At 45.1% G+C, this 27044-nt stretch overlaps 1 protein-coding gene across 1 annotated transcript in view; it reads right to left on the minus strand.

Annotated features, from left to right (window-relative positions):
* Positions 1-4979: 4979 nt before the first annotated feature.
* The window catches only part of PARM1 (prostate androgen-regulated mucin-like protein 1), a 371767-nt gene continuing 349702 nt past the window's right edge, over positions 4980-27044 (minus strand). Inside the window, exon 4 of the mRNA XM_069230292.1 lies at positions 4980-7767. Within this exon, the coding sequence (XP_069086393.1) occupies positions 7683-7767 (85 nt within the window). The 3' untranslated portion in view covers positions 4980-7682. The remainder of the gene's footprint in view (positions 7768-27044) is intronic.

Raw genomic sequence — 27044 nt, forward strand, 5'->3', positions numbered from 1 at the left:
GGGCGTGTCATGTTAACGCCTGCTCTGAGCACAAGTTAAAAATGACGCTAAAAATGGTGCAGTGAAATGTTGTAAATTTCACTGCGCCATTTTTATGGGCCTCCCTCCTTGGGAATGCCCCCTTGTATACATTATGCCAGAGGCAGGCATAATGTGGCACAAGTGGTTACAAAGTGGTGCAATGCATGCATTGTGCCACTTTGTAAATATGGTGAAGGAGAATGGCCTACTTAATGGCACTTTCGCATCACAAATAATGATGCTAGTGTGGCGCTAAGAGGCGCTAGGGCCTTGTAAATCTGTACCGTAGGGTGGCAGGCATTCTGCTATGCCTCATCCCTCTGCAGAAACGTACTGAATTACCATCAGCCAGTGCAATGACCTTTCCAGGTACCTGCATTTCATTATTTGTATCCCAACCCAAAATGTTTTGAGGTCTCTGATGGATCTTTAGAAGCACCTTTCAAAACCACCAAATAAATAAATAAACTTTCATGAACTTGTATGTTTTTTTCACAAACTTTTTACAGCTAGTCCCCTTTCTGGGATGAACATAAACCTGCACCTGTAAAAAACAAGAGTAAATGCCTATCCAGGGCAGAAAGAAATGAAAGGTAACACCACCCATGTCCCATGGCGTTGTAGAGGAAAACTTGTTACCGGAAGGCAAAAAATGTTAATACGGAGAAGAAGGTAACACAGAAAAAATGGAAAAAAACCCCACTCTTTCCTACCCGACTTAAAGCAGATTGCCCACCATGTGTACAATGCCCGGCTGCAGGCATAGAGGACAAACTACGAATGGCCACATGTGAATCCCTAGGATCATAACCCAAACTGTATGCTGAGTCAATTCACAGTTTCTTTTTTTTTTAAATAGAAGCTTCACAAATTGGGTCGTCACTGGCGACCTCTGACCCTGCATCCTTGCAGGCAGGTTGCTTCCTCCTCACCACGGCTCCGGTAAGTGCTGCCATTGTTTTGGGCTTGTTTGGGCTTGTCTGGGGTTGTTCAGGCTTGTTTGGGCTTCTTGGCTTCTCCTCTCCTAGAAGGCCCCGCCCCCTCCTCCCTCCTCCCGCTCCCGACTCCTGCTGCCCCCACCCCCAGCACTCCCATTGGAGGTTTCCCTCCCTGCTCCCAGCTGTCACTCCCTCCCACCTCCCCTCTTATGCTGCCCGTCCGCGCCAAGACCGCACCCAGCGCCAGACCCCCTGGCCAACGCGCCACCGAACACCTTTACACGGACATTTCTCCTGCAAAGCCTGCAATTTCACCTGCAACCTAACCTCCAAACTCCAAATCAAAACAGACAACTGCCTAAGATGCATCCTAGTTAACACCCGCTCCGTCCACAAACATGCAATTGAACTCTGGGACCTCCTGACCACATACTCGCCCGACGTCGCATACCTCACCGAAACCTGGATGAATTCGGCCTCAGAACCAGATGTAGCCATAGCCATACCAGAAAACTACAAGATCACCAGAAGAGACCGAATCAACAGACCAGGAGGAGGAATCACCATAGTCCACAAAAACACTGTAAGAGTCTCCACCAACTCCCACGACACCATCAACTCCGCCGAGCACCTCCACTTCAAAACCCACATCAACGCCAACAACACACTCAGAGGAACACTGGTCTACAGACCCCCTGGATCCAGACCGCAGTTCTGCGACGACATTGCCGACGCCATCAGCTCCCAAGCCCTTGCCTCAACAGACTACATCCTCCTCGGTGACCTAAACTTCCACCTAGAAAATAACAACAATATCAACACCACCAACCTAATCGACAACCTCGCCAACTTCGGCCTCAAGCAACTCGTCACTACACCCACCCACTCCGCAGGCCACACACTCGACCCCATCTTCTCAGCCAGCAACCACGTCTCTTTCAGCCACACCACCGAACTCAGCTGGACAGACCACCGCCGCATCCACTTCTCCTACCAGAAACCAGTCACTCACCACCACCGCACACAACCCCCAGACGCAACTGGAGCAAAATATCAACGGATCGACTGATCTCCACTCTCGCTCAAGCCCCACCCCCTGAACCCCGGGCCCCAACACAGCCACCACCAACCTGTATTGCTGGATAGAAGATTGCGCCAACACCCTTGCACCGCTCAAAAAACCCCAAACACCTCCCACAGAATCAAGGCCAGCTGGTTCACCCCAGAACTACAGGAATCCAAACGGCTATGTCGCAGAATGGATCAAACCTGGCACCTTGACCCTACCAACTCCAACCACATCGATTTCAAGGATGCCCTACGTAAACATCACCAACTGATCCACACCACCAAAAGGACCCACTTCAAAAACCGCATCGACGCCAAAGCTCACAACAGTAAAGAGCTCTTCGGCATCGTCAATAAGCTCTCCACCCCCAGGACCTGCTCCATCGAACACCCGCCATCACAGGAGTTCTGCAACTCACTGGCAACCCACTTCCGTCAAAAGATAGAAGAAATCCACAATAGCTTCAAACCCCAGACCCACCAGCTGACTACAAACACCCAAGAACCCAATGCTCCAAGCAACACCCACCTCCTCCACACCTGGACCCCAGTCAACATAGAGGACACCGCCACCACCATGGCCTCCATCCACTCCGTATAACCATCTGACCCCTGCCCACACCATATCTTCAATAAGGCAAACATCATCATCGCCCCCCACCTCTGCAAAACCATCAACAGCTCCTTCGAGTCAGCCACCTTCCCAGAAAGATGGAAGCACGCAGAAATCAACGCCCTGCTGAAGAAACCAAAGGCAGACCCAGACGACCCCAAGAACTACCGGCCTATCTCCCTCCTCCCCTTCCCAGCCAAGGTCATCGAAAAAATCATAAACAGCCAACTATCCCGGTTCCTGGAAGACAGCAAGGTACTCAACACCTCCCAATCCGGATTCCGCAGAAACCACAGCACCGAGACTGCACTCATTACTTCCACAGACGACATTAGGACCATGCTCAACGAAGGAGAAACAGCAGCACTCATCCTCCTGGACCTCTCCGCAGCCTTCGACACGGTATGTCATCACACTCTCCGCACACGCCTCCACAACGCTGGAATCCGTGACAAGGCACTCGACTGGATCTCGTCATTTCTCTCAGGCAGAACCCAGAGAGTCCACCTCCCAAGGGTCCTGTCAGAAGCCTCCAGAATCATCTGTGGCGTACCCCAAGGATCTTCGCTCAGCCCCACGCTCTTCAGCGTTTACATGGCCCCCCTCCCCAACATCGCACAAACCCACCACATCAACATAGTTTCCTACGCAGATGACACTCAGCTCATCCTCTCCCTCACGAAAGACCCTACAACTGCAAAGAACAACCTCCACAATGGACTTCACGCCAACGCCAGCTGGATGGAATCAAGCCACCTCAAGTTAAACACAGACAAGACAGAAATCCTCATCTTTGGCACCAACCCCTCAACTTGGAATGACTCTGGTGGCCCACCTCCCTAGGAACCGCGCCGTCACCCACCACCCACGCACGCAACCTAGGCTTCATCTTGGACTCCACACTCAGCATGACTCGGCAGGTAAATGCCATCTCCTCTTCCTGCTACAACACTCTCCGCATGCTCCGCAAAATCTTCAAGTGGATTCCCGTAGAAACCAGGAAAACTGTCACCCACACCCTGGTCAGCAGCCGATTGGACTACGGAAATGCCCTATATGCAGGAACAACAACCAAACTCCTAACAAAGCTGCAAAGAATGCAGAATGCATCTGCCCGCCTCATTCTGGACATCCCACGCCGCGACCACATTTCCCCCCCACCTCAGAGACCTTCACTGGCTACCAGTATCAAAGAGGATCACCTTCAAACTCCTCATCCACGCACACAAGGCCCTCCACGACACAGGCCCAGCCTGACTCAACGACAGACTCACCTTCCACACCCCCACTCGCAATCTTCGCTTCGCCAGCCTCGCCCTCGCCTCCATCCCCCACATCCGCCGCACCACCGTCGGAGGAAGATCCTTCTCTCACCTAGCCGCCAAGACCTGGAACTCCCTACCGCTCCACCTTCGCCAGACCCAAGACCTCTTGATATTCAGGAAACGCCTCAAGACATGGCTTTACGACCAGTAGCTCCCCCCCCTGCGCATTGAGACCCTAATGGGTTATTAGTGGGCTCTATAAATCCTTGTTTGATTGATTGATTGGCAGAGCACAAAACATGACATCAATGAGAGAACTAAGGGGGTCATTCTGACTTTGGCGGGTGGCGGAGGCCGCCCGCCAAAGTCCCGCCGGCAGAATACCGCTGCGCAGTCAAAAGACAGCCGCGGTAATTCTGAGTTTCCCGCTGGGCTGGCGGGCGACCGCCAGAAGGCCGCCCGCCAGCCCAGCGGGAAACCCCCTTCCATGAGGATGCCGACTCCGAATGGAGCCGGCGGAGTGGAAGGGGTGCGATGGGTGCAGTTGCACCCGTCGCGATTTTCAGTGTCTGCTTGGCAGACACTGAAAATCTTGGTGGGGCCCTGTTAGGGGGCCCCACGACACCCGTTACCGCCAACCAGGTTCTGGCGGTCAAAACCGCCAGAACAAGGCTGGCGGTAAGAGGGTCGGAATCCCATGGCGGTGCTGCTTGCAGCGCCGCCATGGAGGATTCCCTTGGGCAGCGGGAAACCAGCGGTACACCGCCGGTTTCCCGTATCTGACCGCGGCTGTACCGCCGCGGTCAGAATGTCATGGGAGCACTGTTGGCGGTGTTGGCGCCTGTTGGCGGTGCTCCCGCGGTCGTTGGCCCTGGCGGTCCATGACCACCAGGGTCAGAATGACCCCCTAAATATTAGGTACACTGCATAAGGGTGTAGCCGTTCTCCAACGCTTGTGTTCCTTAGTGCATTTTCTCCTTGGGCTAATTAATGGTATAAAAAAGCCAACACCACCAACACCATCCTTCCACAAACATTTCTAATTTTAATAATTAAACCACAGTTATTTTCGACTTCCTCTTTGGCTTGTTCTTTAATTGAGTTATTATGGCATTTTACTGTACAATCATCACAGTTTTTCAAGGACAACATTTTTTCATGAAATATGTAAATACATTATACTTTAATCGTATGCAACGCATGTGCAAACTGATAATACAATATCTATTTTTTTCTTTCCACTCACTAAGGGCCATATTTACTAACCTTTCAAACAAAGCAGAGTAGCAAGGCAACTTACTGCGCTGGGTAGCGTGAAAGGGAGAGAGCAGAAATGCACCAAATCTATTAAGGTATGGCACACTTCTGCTCTCTCATTATTGCTGGCACACTTCAGGAAGCCTAGTGCCAATGCAGGCACCCTTGCACCACTGTGTAAGTGTGCCTGCGTTACAAGGAGGCATGCTTTTGTGCAAGAAGGACCACCTTCCTTCATAAAAACAACCTCTTGAGGCATTTTCCTCTTTCTATGTTTGCTGCAGGTTGCAGTACACATAGTGAGAGGAAATAATAAGGGAAAAAAAGACCTTTGTAAATCTGGGATTGAGTTAAATACATGGATAAATGCATGGGAACGCCCATGTTCCACCCCTGGAACGCATCCCAGAAATAAAAAAAACACAATTACATTTTTTTTTACAAAGCCAGGCAAGGTGGCTTGGTAAATATCTATTAGTATTTTGCGTCATGGATGCACCACAAATGTGGTACAACCATGACATAAAATGTTAGTAAATCCGGCCCACAGTTTTTGTCTTCTCAGCCCTAGTTTTACCTCTATTCCTGCCTTCTTTACAGAGTTGTATTCTCGGCTTTTTTATTTATGCAGCAGAAGGCATGCAAATACAACAATTTTTATCTGTCTAGCCTTACAAGGTTTACAGAAAGCACTGGGAATGAGGGTGAAGAAGATGTAAAAGACATACACGCACTTAATACAGAATTTTAAGAAGCTTCTAAACGGAGTGTTCCTAAAATAGAATGGCATGACAAACAGAGATCCCGGAAGGCCACAAAAAGACTGTCATCCTTCTGACCCTACCAACAGCAACAGAAAGGCTACTCTTCCATCTTTGAATCATAGAAACTCAACAAGAGGGTTTTGAGAATACATGACTCAAAGCCAGCAGTCTCAAAAGAGAACATGGGGATTTTCATGTGGGGTCCTTTGCAGTCTTATTGTCACAGACAAATTTAATGCAGGCCAGCTGGGGGCTAAGCAAAACAAGGGATCCAGCAGCAAACTAAACCACGCTACCTGCTTTAGAAACCATAGAGCTGACCATTCTATGTAAAAAAGCAGAGCTTCATGTTTGATATTTATTTGCTGAGAGTCTGGTGTGTTGGAGGTGATTTGCCTTGGAGGAAAGGCACTGGATCTGATTTGGGATGCTGCTCTCAATCGTGCCTCACTGGGAACAGGTTTCCTTACTGGGGACAGATCTTCACCATAAATAATCAGTGGGACGTGGCACCAAAATGTATGGCTTTAATTTTCAGTCCAGTGCTGCAAAACATCAATCCCCAGTGGCACATCATTACTGGGAAACCAATCCTCTTTTTGGCTGTCATAAACCTTTCTCGTGGACTTGAAAAAATACTGCTCGACCTCTTATGTTTGAAGGACAACAAAACTTCCGTAAAACTCTATGACCATGCCTAACCTCCAAGGCTAAAAAATATATGGGTTTAAAGAAAAACAGAATAACTAGGGACCATGCAAAATTTTATGAAAAAATATACCTAGTCCAGACTGCTTCTGCCCAGCTCATGCCCGTCTCATGCCCATCTCGACAGGGAAAGAGATGTCACATTACTCAAACACTCACATTGCTCCCAGAAGACACCATTAAGTTTGAGCCTATTTTCCGAATGCATCAGCCCAAATGTCAGGTGTGGCCTTAGTGACTGACAACAACACAGCAAGAAAATAGTCTTGGGAAGTTCAACCCAAATTAAACATATCAAGGTTTATTTGTTGCGTTCTGAGTAAAACAATGTTTTGGTTTTCTCTGTTGGAAGCCAACCTAACAGGGAGCCAGGAAAGTAAACATGAACACTTACATTAGACCTTGTAATCAGACATCTCCCCACTACGGTAATTGTCCTGTCAATCATCCCTTTTCTATTCTTCCACATCATACACATTCTGGGACTGCGAGATCTCCTCCACCATGGATTCATTTATTCACATATTGTCAGGCACTCTAGCATGTTCTGCATCTCCAATCGACCTGAGAAAACCAAATCTAGTTACTTATCAAACAATGACTTATTTGTTCTGTTTTGTTGCTCGTTAAACTACAATTATCGAGCAGAGGAAAAACGAAAAAAAAATATTCACAAAATGATGTAGGACACAAATAGGAAACAAACGGCAAGAAGAATCCATCTGTCCCCATTGATCACACCACAAAATATATATTTATGCAAACTTTAAAGCTCAAAGTAATTAATTAAAGTTCCATAGACAAGGCTAAGAATTCGTGACAATTATCCAACCATTGCACTTGGTCCGTCTTCATGGGTGATTAGGCTTGACTTCCATCCTTGTCTTGATCAGTTGCGAAACAAAGAAGACAGCAAAAAGTCAAAGGTACAACATGGCTTGGGACCTCAATCCAACTTGTACAGGCTTTGTGTAATTGTTATTCAATAAGAGGAATAACATTGGTAATTAGGTAGCAGTGTCCTAAACTGATGGATACATCTTTATTCCTAGGAGTCATCGTAGAGCGGGTTATTGTAATTTCCCCAAGAACCATAGTCATGATCATCAACAAGTCTTCCATATGATGAATGCCTGTAACAAAAGACAGAAAAAAATCACTCTAGATCGATTGATAGGCGCATCAAATAATTTCACAAATTTATAAATCGTAGATGCACTTGGTGGCATTATAGTGCTTTACAACTGAACCATCATATAAATAAATTTTACATTCAGAACAATGTGTAATAGGTGTGGCATTTCTGGGGACTTACTAATGGCAGAAGGAAAGGTGATGGGAAGCACGCCATCAAAAACTTACATTAAATTTGAACACCTGGCCAAGAGAACTGTAGTTTTGGGAGGATTGAGAACATCATCTATCGGTCTGGAGAGAAATGGTTATTTTCCCTAGCGAATATAAGTAGACGTTCACCAGTTTAGAAAGTTTTTTAGGTCTGGTTTTTGCCAAGACCATATGATTTTAAGAACATTATTTGAATGATATACTTACTTATAGGAGTTTTCAGTCGGCATTCTTCATCCATTGGTCTGTTTTTTCTGCCAGGCATAAAGCATAAGGCAATGGGACAGCCCATATCAGCTATTTTCTAACTTTACTATTAGTAATGGTATACTGCTCTTTCAAAAGGATCGGATCCATACAAAAAGTAGTCCCATTCTGTGCTAGGAACTGCTATGACAATGTGTGCTTTTTTAGACAAAAAATGTTTTCCTTCTAGCCACTTTGTTATTTTAGTTTGACAAGGCACATGCAGCTTTCCCAACAATGGCAGGTTTACAAAACCCTTCGACAAAAAAGTGTTAGCATGGTCCAGGATAAAGTCCAAAGATTTTGCCACAGGAGGGGGAGGCAACTGTATGCCTGTGTCCTTAAGCAATAAAGATACACAGAGCTTAGAAATGAGAAAGAATCCACATATTTGATGAGAGATAGAATGCACACCAAGGTGTCCTGTTTCAAAAGTTCACTACTGCTTAGAGATGGAAAAGTTGTATCCAGTACTTATGTTTTGATTTTAACAGGACTAGAGTCATATCAATAATGATCACAAATATTTGTATAAGAAAATGTAGGGATCCCATGTATTATGTCTTTGAGAGAACAGAAACCTAGAATAGAATAAACACCATGTTGTGGACAATTAAACCTAATGAGAGGTAGAGCTCACAAAAACTGAGGGTGGCTTCAAGGTCTAATATTGTGACCCCTGCCTCACCCCTATTAAGCTGAATGCAGCCAGAACCCTTTTTTCAGGATCCGATTCAGATTGCCAAGCCAGTTTCCTGTGAGAAACACTGTAAATCTATGGACAACCAAAGCATTAAAAAGGAGACAGGATTTCAAAAATTAATAAACCAGAACACTATGAACCAGTCTGACATTGACAGCCATATATCTCTCAATGCAGAATATGCACGCATTGTGTAGATCTCCAACTACTCTCCAAATATATCAAGTTTTCATGTAAAATACCTCTCAATTTTGTAATGTACACAGGTAAAAGTATGGTATTTTCATACATTTCTAGAGTCTCTTGCTTTTTCTAATTCTCCTTTTCAGGATGCCACCCCGTAGTCTCCCACGTGGCTCCAAGTTCTTTCCATTCTGCACATACTCTCTGGAAATAGGGAACACTCGTTCTTCCTTCCACACTCACTCCACAGTTGGCACCTAGATCATCATGGTGTAGGAAAAGAAGTGCATATAAATGTGAAAAGGGCACATGTTTGTAAAAACCTTCAATGGGGAACTACGTAGGTGGTCACCTCATTTGCATTGCCTTGCAAACCTCAGAGAATATCCACAACTAATAGTCTTGTGCCTCATTGATTGTGGAAAATTTGTTGTCAAGTACAATGTATGCTTTAGACCTGTCAGTCTTAGGGTGGGCTTCCCCCAAATGTTTTGCCTGCTTTTTCTCACTTTTGCCGAGCTGTGTTTGTTGGCCTTAGAACTCTGGACACTTTACCACATCTCACCAGTGCTAAAGTGCATGTGCTCACTCCCTTTAAACATGGTACTGTGGTGTATCGACAATTGGCATATTTAATTTACTTATAGGTTCCTAGTATAGTGCACAATATGTGCCCAGGGCCTGAAGCATTGATTGTTACACCCACTTAAGTAGCCCTTTAAACATGTCTCAGGTCTGCCACTGCAGAGCCTGTGTGTGCAGTTTGCTAGCCATGTCGACTTGGCTTTTAAAATCCCTTGCCAAGCCTTAAACTCCCCTTTTATTACACATATGTCACTCCTAAGGTAGGCCTTAGGTAGGCCACAGGGCAGGTTGCTATGTAATAAATAAGCAAGACATATATCTTTAAGTTTTACTTGTCCTAGTAGTTGAAAACTCCCAAATTTGTTTTGCACTCCTGTGTGGCTTACCACTCTCATAGGTTAACATTGGGGGTTACTTATTACATTTAGTAGAGTGTAATTCATAATTGAGAAGGAGTAGACCTGTTATGTTTAGTAACTATGGAATTGTAATGATAAATCCTCTTTAATGGTAAAGTTGGCTTTACTATTACAAGACTGAAAATGCCACTTTTAGAAAGTTGTCATCTTCCTGTTCTTAGCCCTGTGTGCCTGCAGCTTGTCTCCAATACACTTCTGTGCTGGGATGACAACTGTTTTTTAGCATTCCCTCTAGACAGGCTCGCACAAAGGAAGGGTAGGCGTGACTGAGTAGCCATCTGCAAGTTGATGGGTCATCCTGGGCAGGATGGGAGGGAGGAGCTAACACTTACACCTGCATAGGCAGTGTCCCGCTCTCTTACAAAAGACTGCTTAACCCCCTCTAGTGAGCCTGGAACCAGGGCAGGAAGGGAGAACCTCTGCACACTTCAAAGACCTCTCTTTAAATTCATCCCCAATTCAAAGGCACAACTGGGTATAAGAGCTGAACATCTGACCCTTCCAAATCAGTACACTTTTGGACCTGTGTAAACTCTGCCAGGAAAAAGGACTGATGTGCTGCTACAAGGACTGCTGCTCTGGAATAACTGCTTTTCTGCTGTGCTAACCTGCCTGCTGCATTCTGCCCTCTCTGTCTGCGTGAGAAGCACTGGACCTACACCACTGGAACCTAGAGTGACTCTAAGGGCTTGCTTGCTTGCCTCTTGTTCTGAAGTCTCAGGGACGTCACCCACCACTGCTACAGCCTCTAGATTCTGCCAACTGTGAGTCCTGTCCTTCCAATTGGTGCCAATCCAATTCTGGGCCCTTAGAAGTCGGTGCTGCAGCTGTTTCTACAAAAGCCACCTATCAGCATCACTGTGCAGATTGGAACCGCCGCATCTCTTCTCGGCACTGACGCATCACTGCTGCCGCTAAGGTCAAGGACATCACAACGTCAACTACGTGGCTTCGAATCAACACATCATCCTCAGCAATGACACACTGCCTTCACATTGCCAGCTGCACGGCTCAAGGATGACGCATCACCTTCATCGCCAAGGGTTTACTGATGCTGCATCTCTGACTGTGTGAGTTGGAACCGAAACATAGCACGTGCATCGCCTCCTCTCCTCCCCGCATCAGGTCTCTGACGTCGATGTATCCTCCATCCAAAAGGTACTTTTTCAGCAGGACAACGTTGGTCCCTGCATCTGACCCCCACTCAATCACGGTCGGCTTGACTTTTCAGATTTGACCTGGTCTAGCGTGACCAGAGAGCCCTGGCTGGCCCATAAGCTTCTAAGCACTGTATTTGCTGATATTCTTTAAAAAATCATATCTACTTATTGGACGTTTGTCATTTTTGTCTTGTTTTACTCATAAAAATATAATCTATTTTTCTAACATGGTGTGGACTCTTTTTGTGGTGTTTTCACGGTGTTATGGCTTTAAGCAAAGCACAAAAACTTTACATCTTGCCTCCTAAGTAAAGCGTGCCTACTTTGTGCCAAGGTACCAGAGAGTGTGCATAAGTTAATTTATGGGGTGTAACTGACCTACCCTGAGTAGGACAGTGGTCCCTATACCCTGAGTAGGACAGTGGTGCATATCTCTGCCAATTAGAGACCCAATTTCTAACAGTCTGCATGAGCAAGTTCCACCTCTAAATGCAAATCAAACTTTGTAACTACCCACAGTGTAAGCTGTTTTTGATTGCCAAGTCTGACCCATTAGTAGACAAACATCTTTGTGGATGATGCACTCTTTCTTAATTCTGTATGACTGCCCTAATACCATGGCTGAAAAGCTACACCTTTGTGCATAGGCTTTCATTCACTCCTATAGACTGTGCTTCTGTTTGAGGCCAGTTGGACTGTCCACTTAATAAAAGGTTGATAAAAAAGTTAGGAAAGAGTGAGTAAAAAAGTCCTTCTATGGTGTAAAATAGTCACCTGAAATCACTGGTATTCTCGAATTCCATTATTTTTGTCATGGCTTCTCATGCACTGCAAAGTATACTAGAACCAGTGGCAATGTGTAAACACATAATCATAAAAATCAGTGGGGCAATGCCACTCACTCAAGGGAGTTGTTTATGCCTCTCCATTGACTATGACAGAGCCCTTTTACACAGGAGAGAAAGCTGTCTGAATTAGTCAAAGGCTGGTGCAGGGGCTCTCATTGGTTGCCAGGATGTTTTGTGAGCTGGAAGGGGCTGAGGCGGTTAGGGGACACAGACAGAAGGTACTTCATGCCAACCGGACAGCAGAAGTCCAATATCTTCATCTCAGTGTGCTCACGAGAAGAAAGGGAGCAACAAACTGATAGCTAAGATTTTGAATTTCATTGTGTTAGTTACTGGATCTTTTTGTTTCAAACATCAAACACAGTCTACAGTCTTTTGAGGCCCTTATCCACCTTATTTATCAAGACACTGTTGTAGGTAAACGAGGACATATAATATCAGTAAGGCAGGATGCTCAACGCCTGATACCCCATGTCACCTAGAAGGAGGCAGTTCTATTCCTGTTTACAAAAAACCTGGGCCCTTAGTTTCAAGAACTGATGCATCGCTGTGTTGCAACAGCGATGTGTCAAAAGTACTTGTGCTGCAGCAAGAAAGCTTACAATGCCATGGATGTGCCTGATTTACAATACGGTGCACCATGGCGTAGGGTCCCAAGTTGCGTCAGAAATACTGGTGCATCTGAAGGAAGCATGTTGCAACACATCCATTCAAAAAGTGACCCATTGCTGAAGTTGGTGTCAGAAGTGATGCAACTTCTGCAATGTGTCAGACTCTGAGGTAATGCATCAGTACAGATCACCACAATGAACCTAATGTGTGAGGATCAATTGAAAAGACTTTAAAATCGTGGAATATCACCTTCTACGCTTTTACATTGGTCCTGGATGTAAGAGGTAATATATGCAATATGGCTATTTGTCACATTACAGTAGGCATAATGTACGTATGTGTATGTAAAGACCTGAGAATGTGTGACATAGTGAGTGACAGTGTAATGTAAGTGAATAAAATTATATGCTGGAATGTGAAGTGGAAAATACATGTTTTACCTAACTTATGTGTGTACTTACCTATTGTCCTTTGCAGTATGCAGGCCTGAACTTGGGGACCCATTCTCCCGTACGGAAGTAAAAACCCTGGCCTGTCCCTTACAAAAAGTACACAATGTCACATTGCCTTTCTGCAATTGATGATGAAACCATAGGTGCCATGGTCCCAGCTTGGTCAAGGGGTCCTACAAGATGATTGTCACATGTGTAGACCCACTACTAGGAGAGGGAATGTGAAATACAGACATTTACCCATGAGTGACTTCAACTGATCAGATTCCTATTGAAAAGCCACTGTATCATTTCCTACAGCTCGGTTAGGGAGAAGTGGGAATTTTGATGCATTCCAGGCTAAAAGTGGCGCATTTCTCAAAGATGCGTCAATCCTAAGTGGGTGTTTTCTAAGGAAAGTGCACGCTGTAAACATTATAAACTGGGTGGTGCAGCCGGTTCCAGAACAGGTATTTTTTGAGGAAGCCCATCAAAAACTGACGCATTGGGCCCAATGCGTTGTTTTGTAATTATAGGGCAACATGGAGCAAAGAATTCGCCACTGATGTGTTAAAAAAATGATGCAACATCGGCGCAATTTCCTTATAAATATGTCCCCTGACCTGTAATGAAGTTCCTTTCAATAGCTGTCCAGACCAATGTCACTTAGAGCTCCTCAGGTGCTTCAGTTCTAATTCAGCTGTACAACTTCAGCTATTTTGTTTACCAGAGTGTGAGGCCTAGATCTGCTGGCTTCTAGGTTTAGTGGTGCTCAGAATTGCAGACTCCACTTTTGTATAAAGACTGAAGAATTCAATATTGGCCCTGGGTTTTGCCTTTTTTCATTTTGTGGATGCTAAAGAGGGACAACTTGTTGAACTGGACCTTTCTTGAAACAGAACAGAATCCCATTTCTGGGGTGCAAAAGTGAAAATGAAGGTCTTCAAACATCCAAATGCTACTGAAAATCGCATTATCCATTGATCCACTGGACCACATATGAAAACATACAGGTTTGTTTTTGGGGAGAGGGTGGTGTGGGGGGGAACCACAGGAATATAGCAATTATTTTGTCTAAAAGTGAGTGTGCTTCTCCAAATGACTATTTTACAGCTGATGTATTCTCTACTGCAAAGAACTATTATTCCTACCAAAAATCTATTACTTGTCTAAATTTCATGTTAGGATGTACTCGCTGTGACTCCTTGATCCATTAAAATTCTGTCTTCTAGAATGTCAATGACTATTGTTTCTACTGTGTGTTAGAGCTGTGCACCCAAAGTGACCCACTCCTATTGATGCTATCTGCCTGTGCATTCTCTCTTTCTGTTCCCCCCTATGTCACCAATCCCAGTTCAGCCGCCTTGTGCTCCTGATGCCGAAAATTATTTTTCATCCACTTCTTAACGTATAGTACTCAAATTAGAGCTTCTCAACCAAAATGATTATAGAAGCACATTACAATGCAAAGCAATGGCAGAGAGAAACGTCTCATAAAAACAACATTAAGAACCTTGACTTCACCTGATCTCATTTTAATGAGTGCTTTTACTCAAGGGGTCTTTCTTGAGGCCCAGCCACTCCCATCAAACCTCACGCCCACTCATCCACTTCTACCAACGTGTTTCAGAGTGTGACTTTGGCACTGCGCCACTTGCCCAAACTGTGGAAACTCTTTGCTCGAATGGTACAGATTACCAACCAACCTCTTGCACCCATCTGTGTAGAGAAAGGGCAACTACTCTTTCTTAAAATATGCCCATACTCTCACTATCAATTGTTTCTCTGTTCAAGACAAAGGTGCATATTTAAGAGCCCCTAGCGCCATTCCAATGCCACATTAGTGTCAATTGTTTTGACGCTAATGTGGCGTTAAAAGCCCAAAACACCACGCCATTTTTACAAAGTGGTGCAATGCGTGCATTGCACCACTTTGTAACTCTTTGCGTTACATTATGCCTGCACCAGGCATAATATATGTAAAGGGGGTGTTCCCCTGTTAGGGGGGGGCAAAAAAAATGGTGCAAGGAAATTAAGAGATTTCCTTGTGCCATTTTTTCAGCACTTTTAACACCTGCTCAGAGCAGGAGTTAAAAAGAGGCTTCCATTGGTTACAATGGGCCTTTGGATGCTTTGCAGGATTAGCGTTAACATTTTTTATGCTAATCCTGCAAAGCGCCAGACTAGCGTTGAAAATTTGGACGCTAGTCCGCTAACTACCACCGTGGTGTGCCATATTTCAAATAAGGCGCATACATGCTGGCGTTAGGAGGGGTGCTAATTTTCATAAATATGCCCTAAAACGTATTGGTTGCATTTTACATTCTTTTAATGCTTAAATGCTTTTAATATTTTTTCTTTATTCTTTTAATCCACTTTTCTTAAATATACCCCAAAATGTATTGTTTGAATTCTCAATTGATCTTCTTTTACATGGAAACTCAGTAATTACCAGAAAAACCGATCTTGAGCAATGAGATGACTTGAATAAAGTACACAGTGTAGAATCCGTAGTAGATGTTACTCTCCATAGTCTCTCTTCTACTGCTAGGTCTTAGATTTCTACAGTTTGCAAGGCGCATCAGTGGCTCCTTCCAAGTTGGGCACTCCTGTTTTCTATTACTTATTTTGTAAAAATAGCACTTCTTGGACAGTTTATTACATTTGCAGTTAGCTATATTAGCAAACTAGACACTGGCCAGGACAAGGCTCAGTACTTGCCATCGGCGCCCTCACCCACTCCACGGTCCAGGTTACCAATCGCATTCTCCTGTCAACTTGCTTGTGAGAACGACAGCTGCACACACTAAAGTGGCTACTACATTTAGAACTGAAGCAGATGTATTATCTTCATTACTATTACAAAAGATGAATAACCGATTTTGTGTTAAATGAACATCTCTTTGCAACTACCCAGGCACCTCTTGTTTGTGAATAACTGCATGGTAAATGTTGTCCCACTTTCATGGTCCTACTCATTACTGGCAGGATTAATTAAATAGTAGGTAAGAATCTGGACTAGAAATGTACCTATCTCAGAACCACACCATCACTGTAGCCAAGTTTCATACAAGCTAGTTTAATAATTTATCCAATGAATTTTTTTTTTTTCTTGTATTCTTCCATCACTCTTTGCTTGTAAATCCTTTTGCCTACAATAAGTTTTTCCTGTAAATCTCTTTGCAAAAACAAACATTGTCCCATCATGTTCTTGTGTACAATATCGCTGTAAATAACCTCCACAAACGTTTTTCTTCTTCTTCTAATGTACATTAGAGTTTACTAGTGTAAATGTACCTGAATATATATTTATGTCAAGTAAAAACAAACTGAAAAATGAAAAAAAAAATTTTTTTACATCACCCATTGAGTTGCAGTTTGTGGAAAAATTACCTAAAAATCACACTTTTACATCAACTATTGAGTCACGGTCTGGAGTCAAATTCCTGAATATCTGAATTTTGTATCCCCCATAAAGTGTGCAATTCAGAAACAAATTTACCGAAATATCAGAATGTCACAACACAATGAGATGTTGTTGGGCGATCAACAGATAATACAGTGTAATGGAACTACTAAAAAAACATGTACAGAGCCCTGCTTACGAGCGTTGAACACAGATTCAGGTGGTCATTCTGACCCTGGCGGTCTTTGACCGCCAGGGCGGAGGACCGCGGGAGCACCGCCGACAGGCCGGCGGTGCTCCAATGGGGATTCCGACCGCGGCGGTAAAGCCGCGGTCGGACCGGCACCACTGGCGGGCTCCCGCCAGTGCACCGCCGCCCCATTGAATCCTCCACGGCGGCGCAGCTTGCTGCACCGCCGCGGGGATTCCGACCCCCCCTACCGCCATCCAGATCCCGGCGGTCGGACCGCCGGGATCCGGATGGCGGTAGGGGGGGTCGCGGGGCCCCTGGGGGCCCCTGCAGTGCCCATGCCACTGGCATGGGCATTGCAGGGGCCCCCGTAAGAGGGCCCCTACATGTATTTCACTGTCTGCTGCGCAGACAGTGAAATACGCGACGGGTGCAACTGCACCCGTCGCACAGCTTCCACTCCGCCGGCTCGATTCCGAGCCGGCTTCATCGTGGAAGCCTCTTTCCCGCTGGGCTGGCGGGCGGTCTGAAGGCGACCGCCCGCCAGCCCAGCGGGAAAGTCAGAATTACCGCCGCGGTCTTTCGACCGCGGAACGGTAATCTGACGGCGGGACTTTGGCGGGCGGCCTCCGCCACCCGCCAAGGTCAGAATGAGGGCCTCAGTGTGGTACCTGGTACAGCAATTTGGCATTTCTTCCTTTTCAGAAAATAAGATAACTCTCAAAATGCAGTAGCAAACAACAGCTGGAAACTCTGTATTGTAATTGGATTTATATACTGCTTATTACCACTGATGAGACGTTGAAGCAATTTTGGTGAGAAGTACGCTACTCTAGAACCCAAAGGTGGCTTAGCGGTGGGTTAGTAGGGTGAAATATAAATTGTTATTGAGAGTTGTGGGAGTGGTAGACATGTGTTTCTGTTAATTTGATGAAGATGATAAAGGATGGATATAGGAGGGAAGAGTTTAGGAAAGATTATATGGGAGTTCATAGTAGTAAAAAAGGTGTAGGATGAGTCAGATAGCCTGATAGTTGGATCAATAGGACAAAGGATGGATAGAGAGGGAATGTGTTTGGAAAGAGTTGTTTGGGAGTTCATAGTATGAAGAGGTTTGGGATGACTCAGAGACTTGAGGTAAGGGATATTTTGGAAGAGGAACAGGATGAGTCATAGAGTGGTGGTTTGATGAGGTTTGGGAAGATTATTATTTTTTTCTCTGCAGTGGAAGGAAAATATTTTAATATGTAGATACGTGAGAGGAATACATATATCGATAAATCTAGAGATATTAAACTGTACTGGATAAGTCCCCTATGTACATACATGGATAAATATTTACAAAGTCAGGCTTTCCGTCCCAGGTCATTCATCATCACCTCTAACAAATGTATCTGCGTGTCTGATTCATGCCCCAAAACGTGCAGAAACATTTCTGTCCACAACAATTCTCATGAGATTGTGCCTGAGGACAAAAATGTCTGACCCAAGTTGCAAAGTTGCAAATAAGTCCGCTAAAATAATGTTTGAAATGTTGGTGAAAGGGAGCGCAGCCATGAAGTCTTTAGAGTTTGTGAAATATAGCTGGCTACATTATGAAATGTCATGTTTTCAACAGGAGCGACTACAAACACACATCCTTTGTCTGCAAATGTCAGGGTCACAGTGTAGGAGATCAATTGATCTCTTGAGATCACCAGAAATACAAGGGAAGCTTTATGAATTTATGAAGCATGGGCAGTGTGAAATAAACAGCACTATGAAGACAAATTTGAATGTTATACAAAACTGGGACATCGCAGCAAACAGAAGCACATAGGTTTTTGCAAATTATTCCATTGTTTACCCCAAGAAGCAGGGCTAAAGTACCTGGTGGCAGATTTATGGAAAGTGGCACTGCACTGAGTGCAGCGCTACTTTCCCTGCGCCCCTTAGCACCCCCTACCGCCACCATGTGTGAGCCGTATTTAAAATATGGCTCATAATGGCGCAGGGTAGAGGCAATAGCGTACTTTTATGACACTATTGATGTAGTCTGCAGGAGTAGCACCAAAATGTTGGCGCTACTCCTGCAGAGTACATAGGGGCCCATTCTAAAGAATGGAAACCCCCTTTTAATGCCTGCTCTTGAGCAGGCGTTAAAAGTGCCGTAGATAATGGTGCAAGGAAATCTCCACGTTTTCCTTGCACCATTTTCCGGCTCCCCTAACGGGGGAACGCCCCCTTTGCATACATTATGCCTGGTGCAGGCATAATGTAACACAAAGGGTTACAGAGTGGCGCAATGCATGCATTGCACCACTCTGTAAATACAGCGCGGGCCACATTAACGTAAAAAATTATGACGTTAATGTTGCGCAAGGTGGCACTAGAGCATTATAAATATGCCCCCAAATATGCTAGGAAATGAAATCCGTCATCCTTTTGCTATTTCTATCACCAGAATGCCTCTTTGAAACAGCTTACAACAGCAGTACTTCTGCAGCTAGAGGGTAGAAAGAAAAGGAGTATACAACTCAAGAGTGAGACCATCTACTGTACTGCGCATGTTCACATATGTGTTTAAACTTGTCTAACCAGCCTTTGAACTCCCAGAACTTTGGGGCATAGTTTAAAAAAGTGGCGCTGCACTTTTCTTGTTCCCCTTAGCGCCCCATAACACCATGTGCGCCCTGCTTTTAAAATTCAGCGCACAATGGTGGTAGTTAGGGGACTAGCATCAGAATTTTTTATGCTAGTCTGGTGCTTTGCAGGATTAGCGTAAAAAATGTTGCCGCTAATCCTGCACAGTACCCAGAGGCCCATTGTAACCAATGGAAGCCTCCTTTTAACGCCTGCTCTGAGCAGGCGTTAAAAGTGTCCAAAAAATTATGCAAAGAAATCTCTTGACTTTCTTTGCACCATTTTTTTGCTGCCACCCCCCCACAACTGGGGAACACCCCCCATTGCATATGTAGCGCAAAGGGTTACAAAATGGCGCAATGCATCCACTTTGTAAATATGGCGCAATGTTTTCTGCCTTTTAACGCCACATTAGCGTCAAAAGAATTACACTAATGTGGCGTTGAAATGGCGCTAGGGGCTCTTAAATAGTCCCTTCTGTACCTAGAACGCTTTTAATTCTGTTAATTATATATGTTCATCATATGGTTTGCTTTAGAAAGCCTGGTACGTTGCTATAGCACCTGTTTTTTTGAGTCAGAGTCGGGTCTTTCGAAAAGCAGGGTGGAACTTTCAGTCAGATGACTAACTTGTCATCAACTAACCCCACACTTGAATGAAAGAGCAAATTATGAGCTAATTGACAAAAGGTACTTTCTTTATAGTGGTTTTGCAGCTTTGAAAAACAGGAAACCGTGCTGACTTCCACATCAACGTGCGTTTATAGCTAACAGGAAGTTTCAAAACCGTAGTCTAGTTTTCCCTTTCTATTCCGGACATGTACTCTTTGGACAGTAACAACAGAAGCAAGGGCGGTTTCCTAAACTGTAAGCCTTATGGGATAATATATAGTTTACTGCCCTGGCCTTGCTTGGCAAGTTCCCTAAAGTGGACGGGCCTGAAAAAACACATCGCCACAGTTCTGGCAACTTTTCGCGTTTGCTGCATCTTTAGAAAAAAACATTCTAACAGGTTGACATAGCAAGGCCTTATTTTTCAGATAATGGAGGGCTTTAGTGTTTAGGTGCCCGGTCGAAAACCTCAAAAGATGAGACCTTACCTGGAACCAATGAAGGGGACAAAGCATGTTACTAGAGGTGACAGTGAGGCGATGTTGTATCCGGTGTACAAGTTTCTGTGTTAACCAATCATAGAGCACATTTCAATAATCCAGCTTTGTCCCACCAATACCCCAGGCCAAGACAAGCTCAAAGAGCAGTAAATATTAAGGAGTCAAGTAATAAAAGCTGCACAAGAGGCATGTGTTTACTGTACTTTGTGGAGATAAACTTTAGGTAAAAAATCAGTGTTAGCTTCATCTAGGCTAAGCCAGTCAGACCCCACAAATAATTCAATACTACTATTGTGTTTCACCTGCATAAGTAAGTAAACCTACGCCTTGTGAAATCTGTGAAGTGGCTGTACATTAACAGCGAATAGAGGTGGAGCCAAACGAGAACTTCAAAGAGACACCCAATGTTACTGAGGGAATCCATCAGCCAGCACCACCCAGCTCAATGCAGTCCAAACAACCTGAAAAAAGAGCAAAACTGCTCAAGCACTTCACCTGTCATCCCACCACCAGCTCCTCTTGACTACCATTCAATGGTCGAGGAAGTCAAGTGAAACTGGGTTACTGGTTAGGGGGATGAAGCATTTCTCAAGCAGCAACAACAACTCTTCTCAGGGTAAAGTCACAAGCAAATCCTAAATTAACTTGTGCTCAACTCTCAGTTAACTCGGCACATAGCAGGTAGGTTTAACTCAGAGCAGAGGCAATGTGTAAAGTATTTGTACAACACTTCAAACAGTAATGCAGAAAAAACAAACCACAAAATGAGAGCACAACAGATTTAGTAAAATAGAGTAGTCTTATAATAAAAACACAAGACAAAAACAACAAAAATCCAATCAGTAAAACCAGAGATGGTCAGTTTGAAAGATTTTGGTAAAAATAGTTGGAAAAAGGTTCAATGCATCGACTGTGGCTATCTGGTCGCCCCAGAAGGGGACAAAGTCAAAAGTTGAGGATGCCCAGTTAGGGCTGCTGCACAGATCAACTTAAATCCTGGTTTGCTGAGCATTGCAAGGATCCGCATCGAAGATGCATTGCGCAGCCGAAGCGATGCATTGGTATCGAGATGCGTCGAAGTTATGGTGTGACGTCTGCTGTGTCATTGTCGAAGATCCAGTTGACGAGGGCTTGCGTTGTGAAGTCTGGAATCAAGGAAGGATGCATCGCGCAGTGGGGGCCATGCGTCAGATATGAGGATCTGCGAGGCTGCGATGAAGAGTCTGGCGTTGTTGTCGAGACTGCCGTTGCCTAGAGATTCAAGGGCCTGTGCTAAGGATGTACTGCACTTTGGCGGTTCCGATGCAGCACTGGGTACGCAATGGGGGTCTTTGGGGCAGTTCAGCTCTACACAGTAGGTGCAATGTGTTGGTTCTGCTCGGGGTGCGGCATGTGGCTGAATAGATGCCTTGGTTCCGCTGGATCCACAGAGGCTGGCAAAACACTTTAGGCCCACTTCTAAGGGTCTAGGACTAGGTTGGCACCACTTGGCATGGTAGACTCACAGATGGAAGAGTCCAGGTGTAAGAGCAAGGTTGTTGGAGCCTTCTGTCCCTGAGGCTCAAGGCCAGACAACTAGCGCTTGGATTCATTCTGGGGTTCTGGGTTCAAGAGATGAGGTCCAGTCCAGTCCTTCTCACCCAGGCAGGAGGGCAGCAGGTCTGAACAGCAAGGCAGAAGAAGAGCAAGCAGTAGTCCAGCGGTGCAGTAGTCTCACAGAATGGCAGTCCTTCAGCAGCTCAGCAGTCCTTGTTTCTGATGGAGTATCCACAGGCACAGAGGTGTACTGAAGTAGTGGTGTCTGAGGTCCAGTATTTATACCCACCTGTGACTTTGTAGCAGGGGAAAAGCTTCTAGAGGTTTTCTTTTGAAGCCCCCAGGCATCCTGCCATCCCTGCCTTGGCTCCCGGCTAAACACAGCAGGTACGCTGCCCTTTGTGTGGAGGCAGGACAAGGCCTATTCAGGTATAAGTAAGGCTCAGTCATGATCTGCCCTCCCATGCTGTCAGTAATGGCCCATCCAAGCACACCTAAGCTCTCTATTGTTTGTGGCTGTCTGGGAGGTACACACAAAGCCCAGCCGTCAGCTACACCCAGTCAGGTGACCAGAGTTGGGCTACAGGCACTAAAAGGCTAAGGCAGAAAAATACCAGCTTTCTAAAAGTGGCATTTTCAAAATTGTAATTTAAAATCTGACTTCACCATAAGGTACAATTTTAAATTAGGATTCTAGAGACACCAAACTTGAACTGGTTACTATTCCCCTTTGGAAATTACACTTGCACAATCAGTGCTGCCGGCCCACTAGTAGCATTTACCTTATAGGCCCTGACCACAGGTACTGACACATTTGTAGGGATGTACAAGTAAATAAATATGACAATTAGGTATAAGCCAATGTTACCCTTCTTTAAGGATGGAGCACCTGCACTTTAGCACTGGTTAACAGTGGTAAAGGGTGCAGAGTCCTAAGGCCTGAAAAAATGAGGTGAGCAAAAATGGAAGAGGAAGGAAACGGTTTGGGGGAAGACCACCTTAAGGCTGACAGGCATAACAGGCACACTCAGTACCACTAGTAGAGCCCATTCCCCAATCCAAAACCCCATATAAGGAGAGCATAGCTGTTAACAAAGGGGTCTTTGGTTGGCAGTCAGGCAAGGACCCTCTCTAGTCAGGGTAAATCACACACAATCCAAACTATCCTGTGCTCACCCTCTGGTAGCTTGGCACCGAGCAGTCAGGCTTAACTTAGAAGGCAAAGTGTAAAGTATTTGTCCAATAAATCATGCAATAACACAGTATAACCACTACAAAAATACACCACACAGGTTTAGAAAAATATAAGATATTTATCTGATTAATCTAAGGTCAAAACAATCATGGTTTGATAATCTGTAGTTGAAAGTATCATTTTGATATCAATAAGTATAGTCTTAAGTTCTTAAAAGCAACAATTGTCTCTTGCAAGCACAAAGTACCTGGTTTGTGTCAAAATTACATGCACGGAGACTTCAGAGGAGGAGATGCGTGGAAAATGAAGGGTGTGCGTTGGATTTCCGTGTGCACGCAGGCGATGCATTGATTATTTTCCATTCAACAAGGCCTTTGCGTTTAATTCCGGTGCGCAGGCTTGAATCATCTTTGTGATGCGGGGTCTTTTGATGCCCAGGGATGATGCAGAGAAATCCTGGGTGCACAGGACCAAGTCGCAGGGGCTGCGTCGATCCGCTAGACGATGCGTCCGAGTTTTCGCACACGGCAGGCGCTGTGTCGATTCTTCTCGCAGGAAGTCGGGCTGTGTTGTTCCGGTTCGGCGATGCGTCGATCCCGAGGGCTGTGCATCGATCTCCACTCGGGAAGCCAGGCTGCGTCGTTCTGGGTCAGTGATGGGATGATTCTTTCACCGCGAGCCAGGCTGTGCATCGATTCCGGCAGGCTTTGCGTCGATTTTCGAAGCACAAGGAGTTTCTTTGCAGAGATGAGGTCTTTTTGGCTTTGAGACTTCAGGAACAGGAGGAAAGCTCTATCCAAAGCCTTGGAGACCAATTCTCAGCAGAGCCATAGGCTAGCAAGGCAGCAGGGCAACAGCAAGGCAGCAGTCCTTCCCAGAAAAGCAGCCCAGGTGAGTCCTTTGGGCAGCCAGGTAGTTCCCTCTTGGCAGGTTGCAGGTTCTGGGGCAGAATGTCTGTCCCAAGGAGTGTCTTGAAGTGTCCAGAAGTGTCTGAGTTGGTTTAAATACCCAAATGTGCCTTTGAAGTGAGGGAGACTGCAAAGAGTGGCTTAGAGGTGCACAAGGTCCCCTTTCAGTTCCATCCTGTCTGTCAGGGTCCCAGTAGGGTGTTTGGCAGTCCATTTTGTGAATGCAGGCCACTGTCCTTTGACATGTAAGTGTCAGGCCCTCTGCCGTCCCAGCCCAGGAAGACCCATTCAGTATGCAGATGTGTGCAGGTGTGACTGAGCATCCTGTGTTTGGGGTTGTCTGAGTGAAATGCACAAGGGAGCTGTCAAGTAACCCAGCCAGACATGGATTGTAAGGCACAGAACGATTTAAGTGCAGAGAAATGCTCACTTTCTACATGTGGCATTTCTAAAATAGTAATATTAAATCCAACTTCACCAGTAAGCAGGATTTTGTATTACCATTCTGGCCATACTGAATATGACTGTGTTACTCCTTTCAGATCAGAATCTACCACTCAAACAGTATATGAGGGTAGCACTAATGTTAGCCTATGAAAGGAGCAGGCCTCACAGCAGTGTAAAACGAATGTAGGAGTTTTACACTACCAGGACATACAAACTACACAGGTACATGTCCTGCCTTTTCCCTAAATAACACCCTGCCCAATGGGTTACCTAGGGCCTACCTTAGGGGTGGCTAATACATAGAGAAAAATGAGTTTAAGGCTTGGCAAATACTTTTAAATGCCACGTCGAATTGGCAGTGAAACTGCACACACAGGCCTTGCAATGGCAGGCTTGAGACATGGTTAGGGGACTACTTATGTGGGGGGCACAATCAGTGCTGCGGGCCCACTAATAGCATTTAATCTACAGGTCCTGGGCACAAGTAGTGCACTTTTACTAGGGACTTATAAGTAAATTAAATAAGCCAATTGGATATGAGCCAATGTCACCTAGTTTTAAGGGAGAGAGCATGTGCACTTTAGCACTGGTTAGCATTGGTAAAGTGCATTGAGTCCTAAGACCAGCAAAAACAGTGTCAAAAAGTGGAGGGTGGCAGACAAAAAGTTGAGGGTGACCACCCTAAGGCTGTCCGATCTAACAACAGACCACTGAGGGCAACTTGAGTCCCTCTCCTGTGGGGAAACCCAAATGTTGATTGCTGAGGAGTGAGTATTGTTCCAAATAGGCCTACAGTCGAAATGTGGCAATTTTTGCAAAGGTTTTGAAGGGCAGAACTGTTAGACATTGGCTAGGAGTGAATGTTTGTTTTCCATAGGGTCCATTGACGGTCTCCTTACCTGTTGTTAGACTTTGGATGCTTGAGACCAGCTAACAGTGGGTCTGGAAGCTCTAAGGTTCCACCAATGATAGGTTTCATGCATGTAGTCAATATTTTGGCCGCTTTTCAACATTTAATTTTTTACCTTGGATGCCTCGGAGTTCAAGCTTACTAGACTCTACTAATGAAAAGGAGCAGAACCAAAAAAAAGAGCCTGAGGGACAACCTCCCCGTCTGTAAAGAGTCCTCATTGTCCACAAAGAAAAATGTTTGCAGGTCAACTATGTATGTGATGGTAAGTCACCCATTCACTTCGTGTACCTTCGGAATATATTAAATGCACACCTCAAAGACTTCCTAAGCAGCCACTAAGTCAATCAATCAATCCGTTTTTCATAGAAAGCTACTGACCAATAGACTAAGTGCTATTAGTGAGATCTAAAAACACAGGTTTTTTATGCTCTCCTGAACGAAGTGTCCATCACTGCTTCTTGAAGCAGGGCAAGCTGGTGCTGTAAATGCTTTACCGTTTTGAATTTGAAATGTATTACATGAGGACCTCAGTGTTACACGTGGAATGTAAGGAGCGAATTGTTGCACTAGATCATTCGGTGCTTGGACACTTCTGCTCTTCACCTGTCACACCTTACTGCCAGCTGCTGCCTCAAAAGCACCACTGCTTCCACTGCCACCTTTTCCATGATAGTTCAAGACCGAAAGTATTATATTGCTGTATGACCCATCGAGCGACCAATCATTCCCGTCTCTGATTCTGCCCTAGCTCCATCACAGAAAATGTGCCTGTCAGAGAAAATGTCTGTCCACATCTACCCTGTTTGACATTTCACAACTCTCTCTTGCAATGGATTTAGATTTGTGACATTCAGATTAAGGATTCCACATGCAAGAATGCTCCTTACAGGTGTGGTTCTTGCACACTATTTCCTTCTTGTGGGTGTACTACAAATAATCCCCGCACAATCACAGCACAGTTCTCAGGGGCCCAAATGATGAGAAGGACATGTTAATGATGCACAACATGATGGATTCTGTACTGGGAATGGGATCCAGGAATGTTTGAACTAGCATCATTATGTACCGCACATCTAAGTCAAGACCGACAGGAAGACTCCCATCAGAAGACACAACAAAAGTAAACAGGCTAAGTAAGATTGTCTCCCTGGGTTTGACATAACAGAATCAATACCCTTAACTCTTCAACTGTGGACTCTTTTCATAATTCACTTAGCGGGGACAGGAAACAAGGATTATCCCTGCAAGTGCATCATTGCCTGTTCTCTTAGCACGCCTAAAAACAAAGCACACCAAACAGAAAATAAGTAGGTGGGTAGACTTGGATGGCACACAAAGAGGCAGGCTCCAATTCCTTACTGGGCAGCCCAGGTAATTGGCAACCCTATCATTTAGCAGCAGCAATCATAGGCTCCTAAGAAAATCTCTGGGATCCTGCACTTAAGGTTTTTTTTAATTTATCACTGGGTGAATTATCTCTATTCAGGTTAAAAAATCATGAGAGGGTCCATCATAAAGATGACAACCAACTACATGTCAACCTAATCC

Source organism: Pleurodeles waltl, chromosome 1_1 (genome assembly GCF_031143425.1).
Source record: "Pleurodeles waltl isolate 20211129_DDA chromosome 1_1, aPleWal1.hap1.20221129, whole genome shotgun sequence".
NCBI classification, from domain to species: Eukaryota; Metazoa; Chordata; class Amphibia; order Caudata; family Salamandridae; genus Pleurodeles; species Pleurodeles waltl.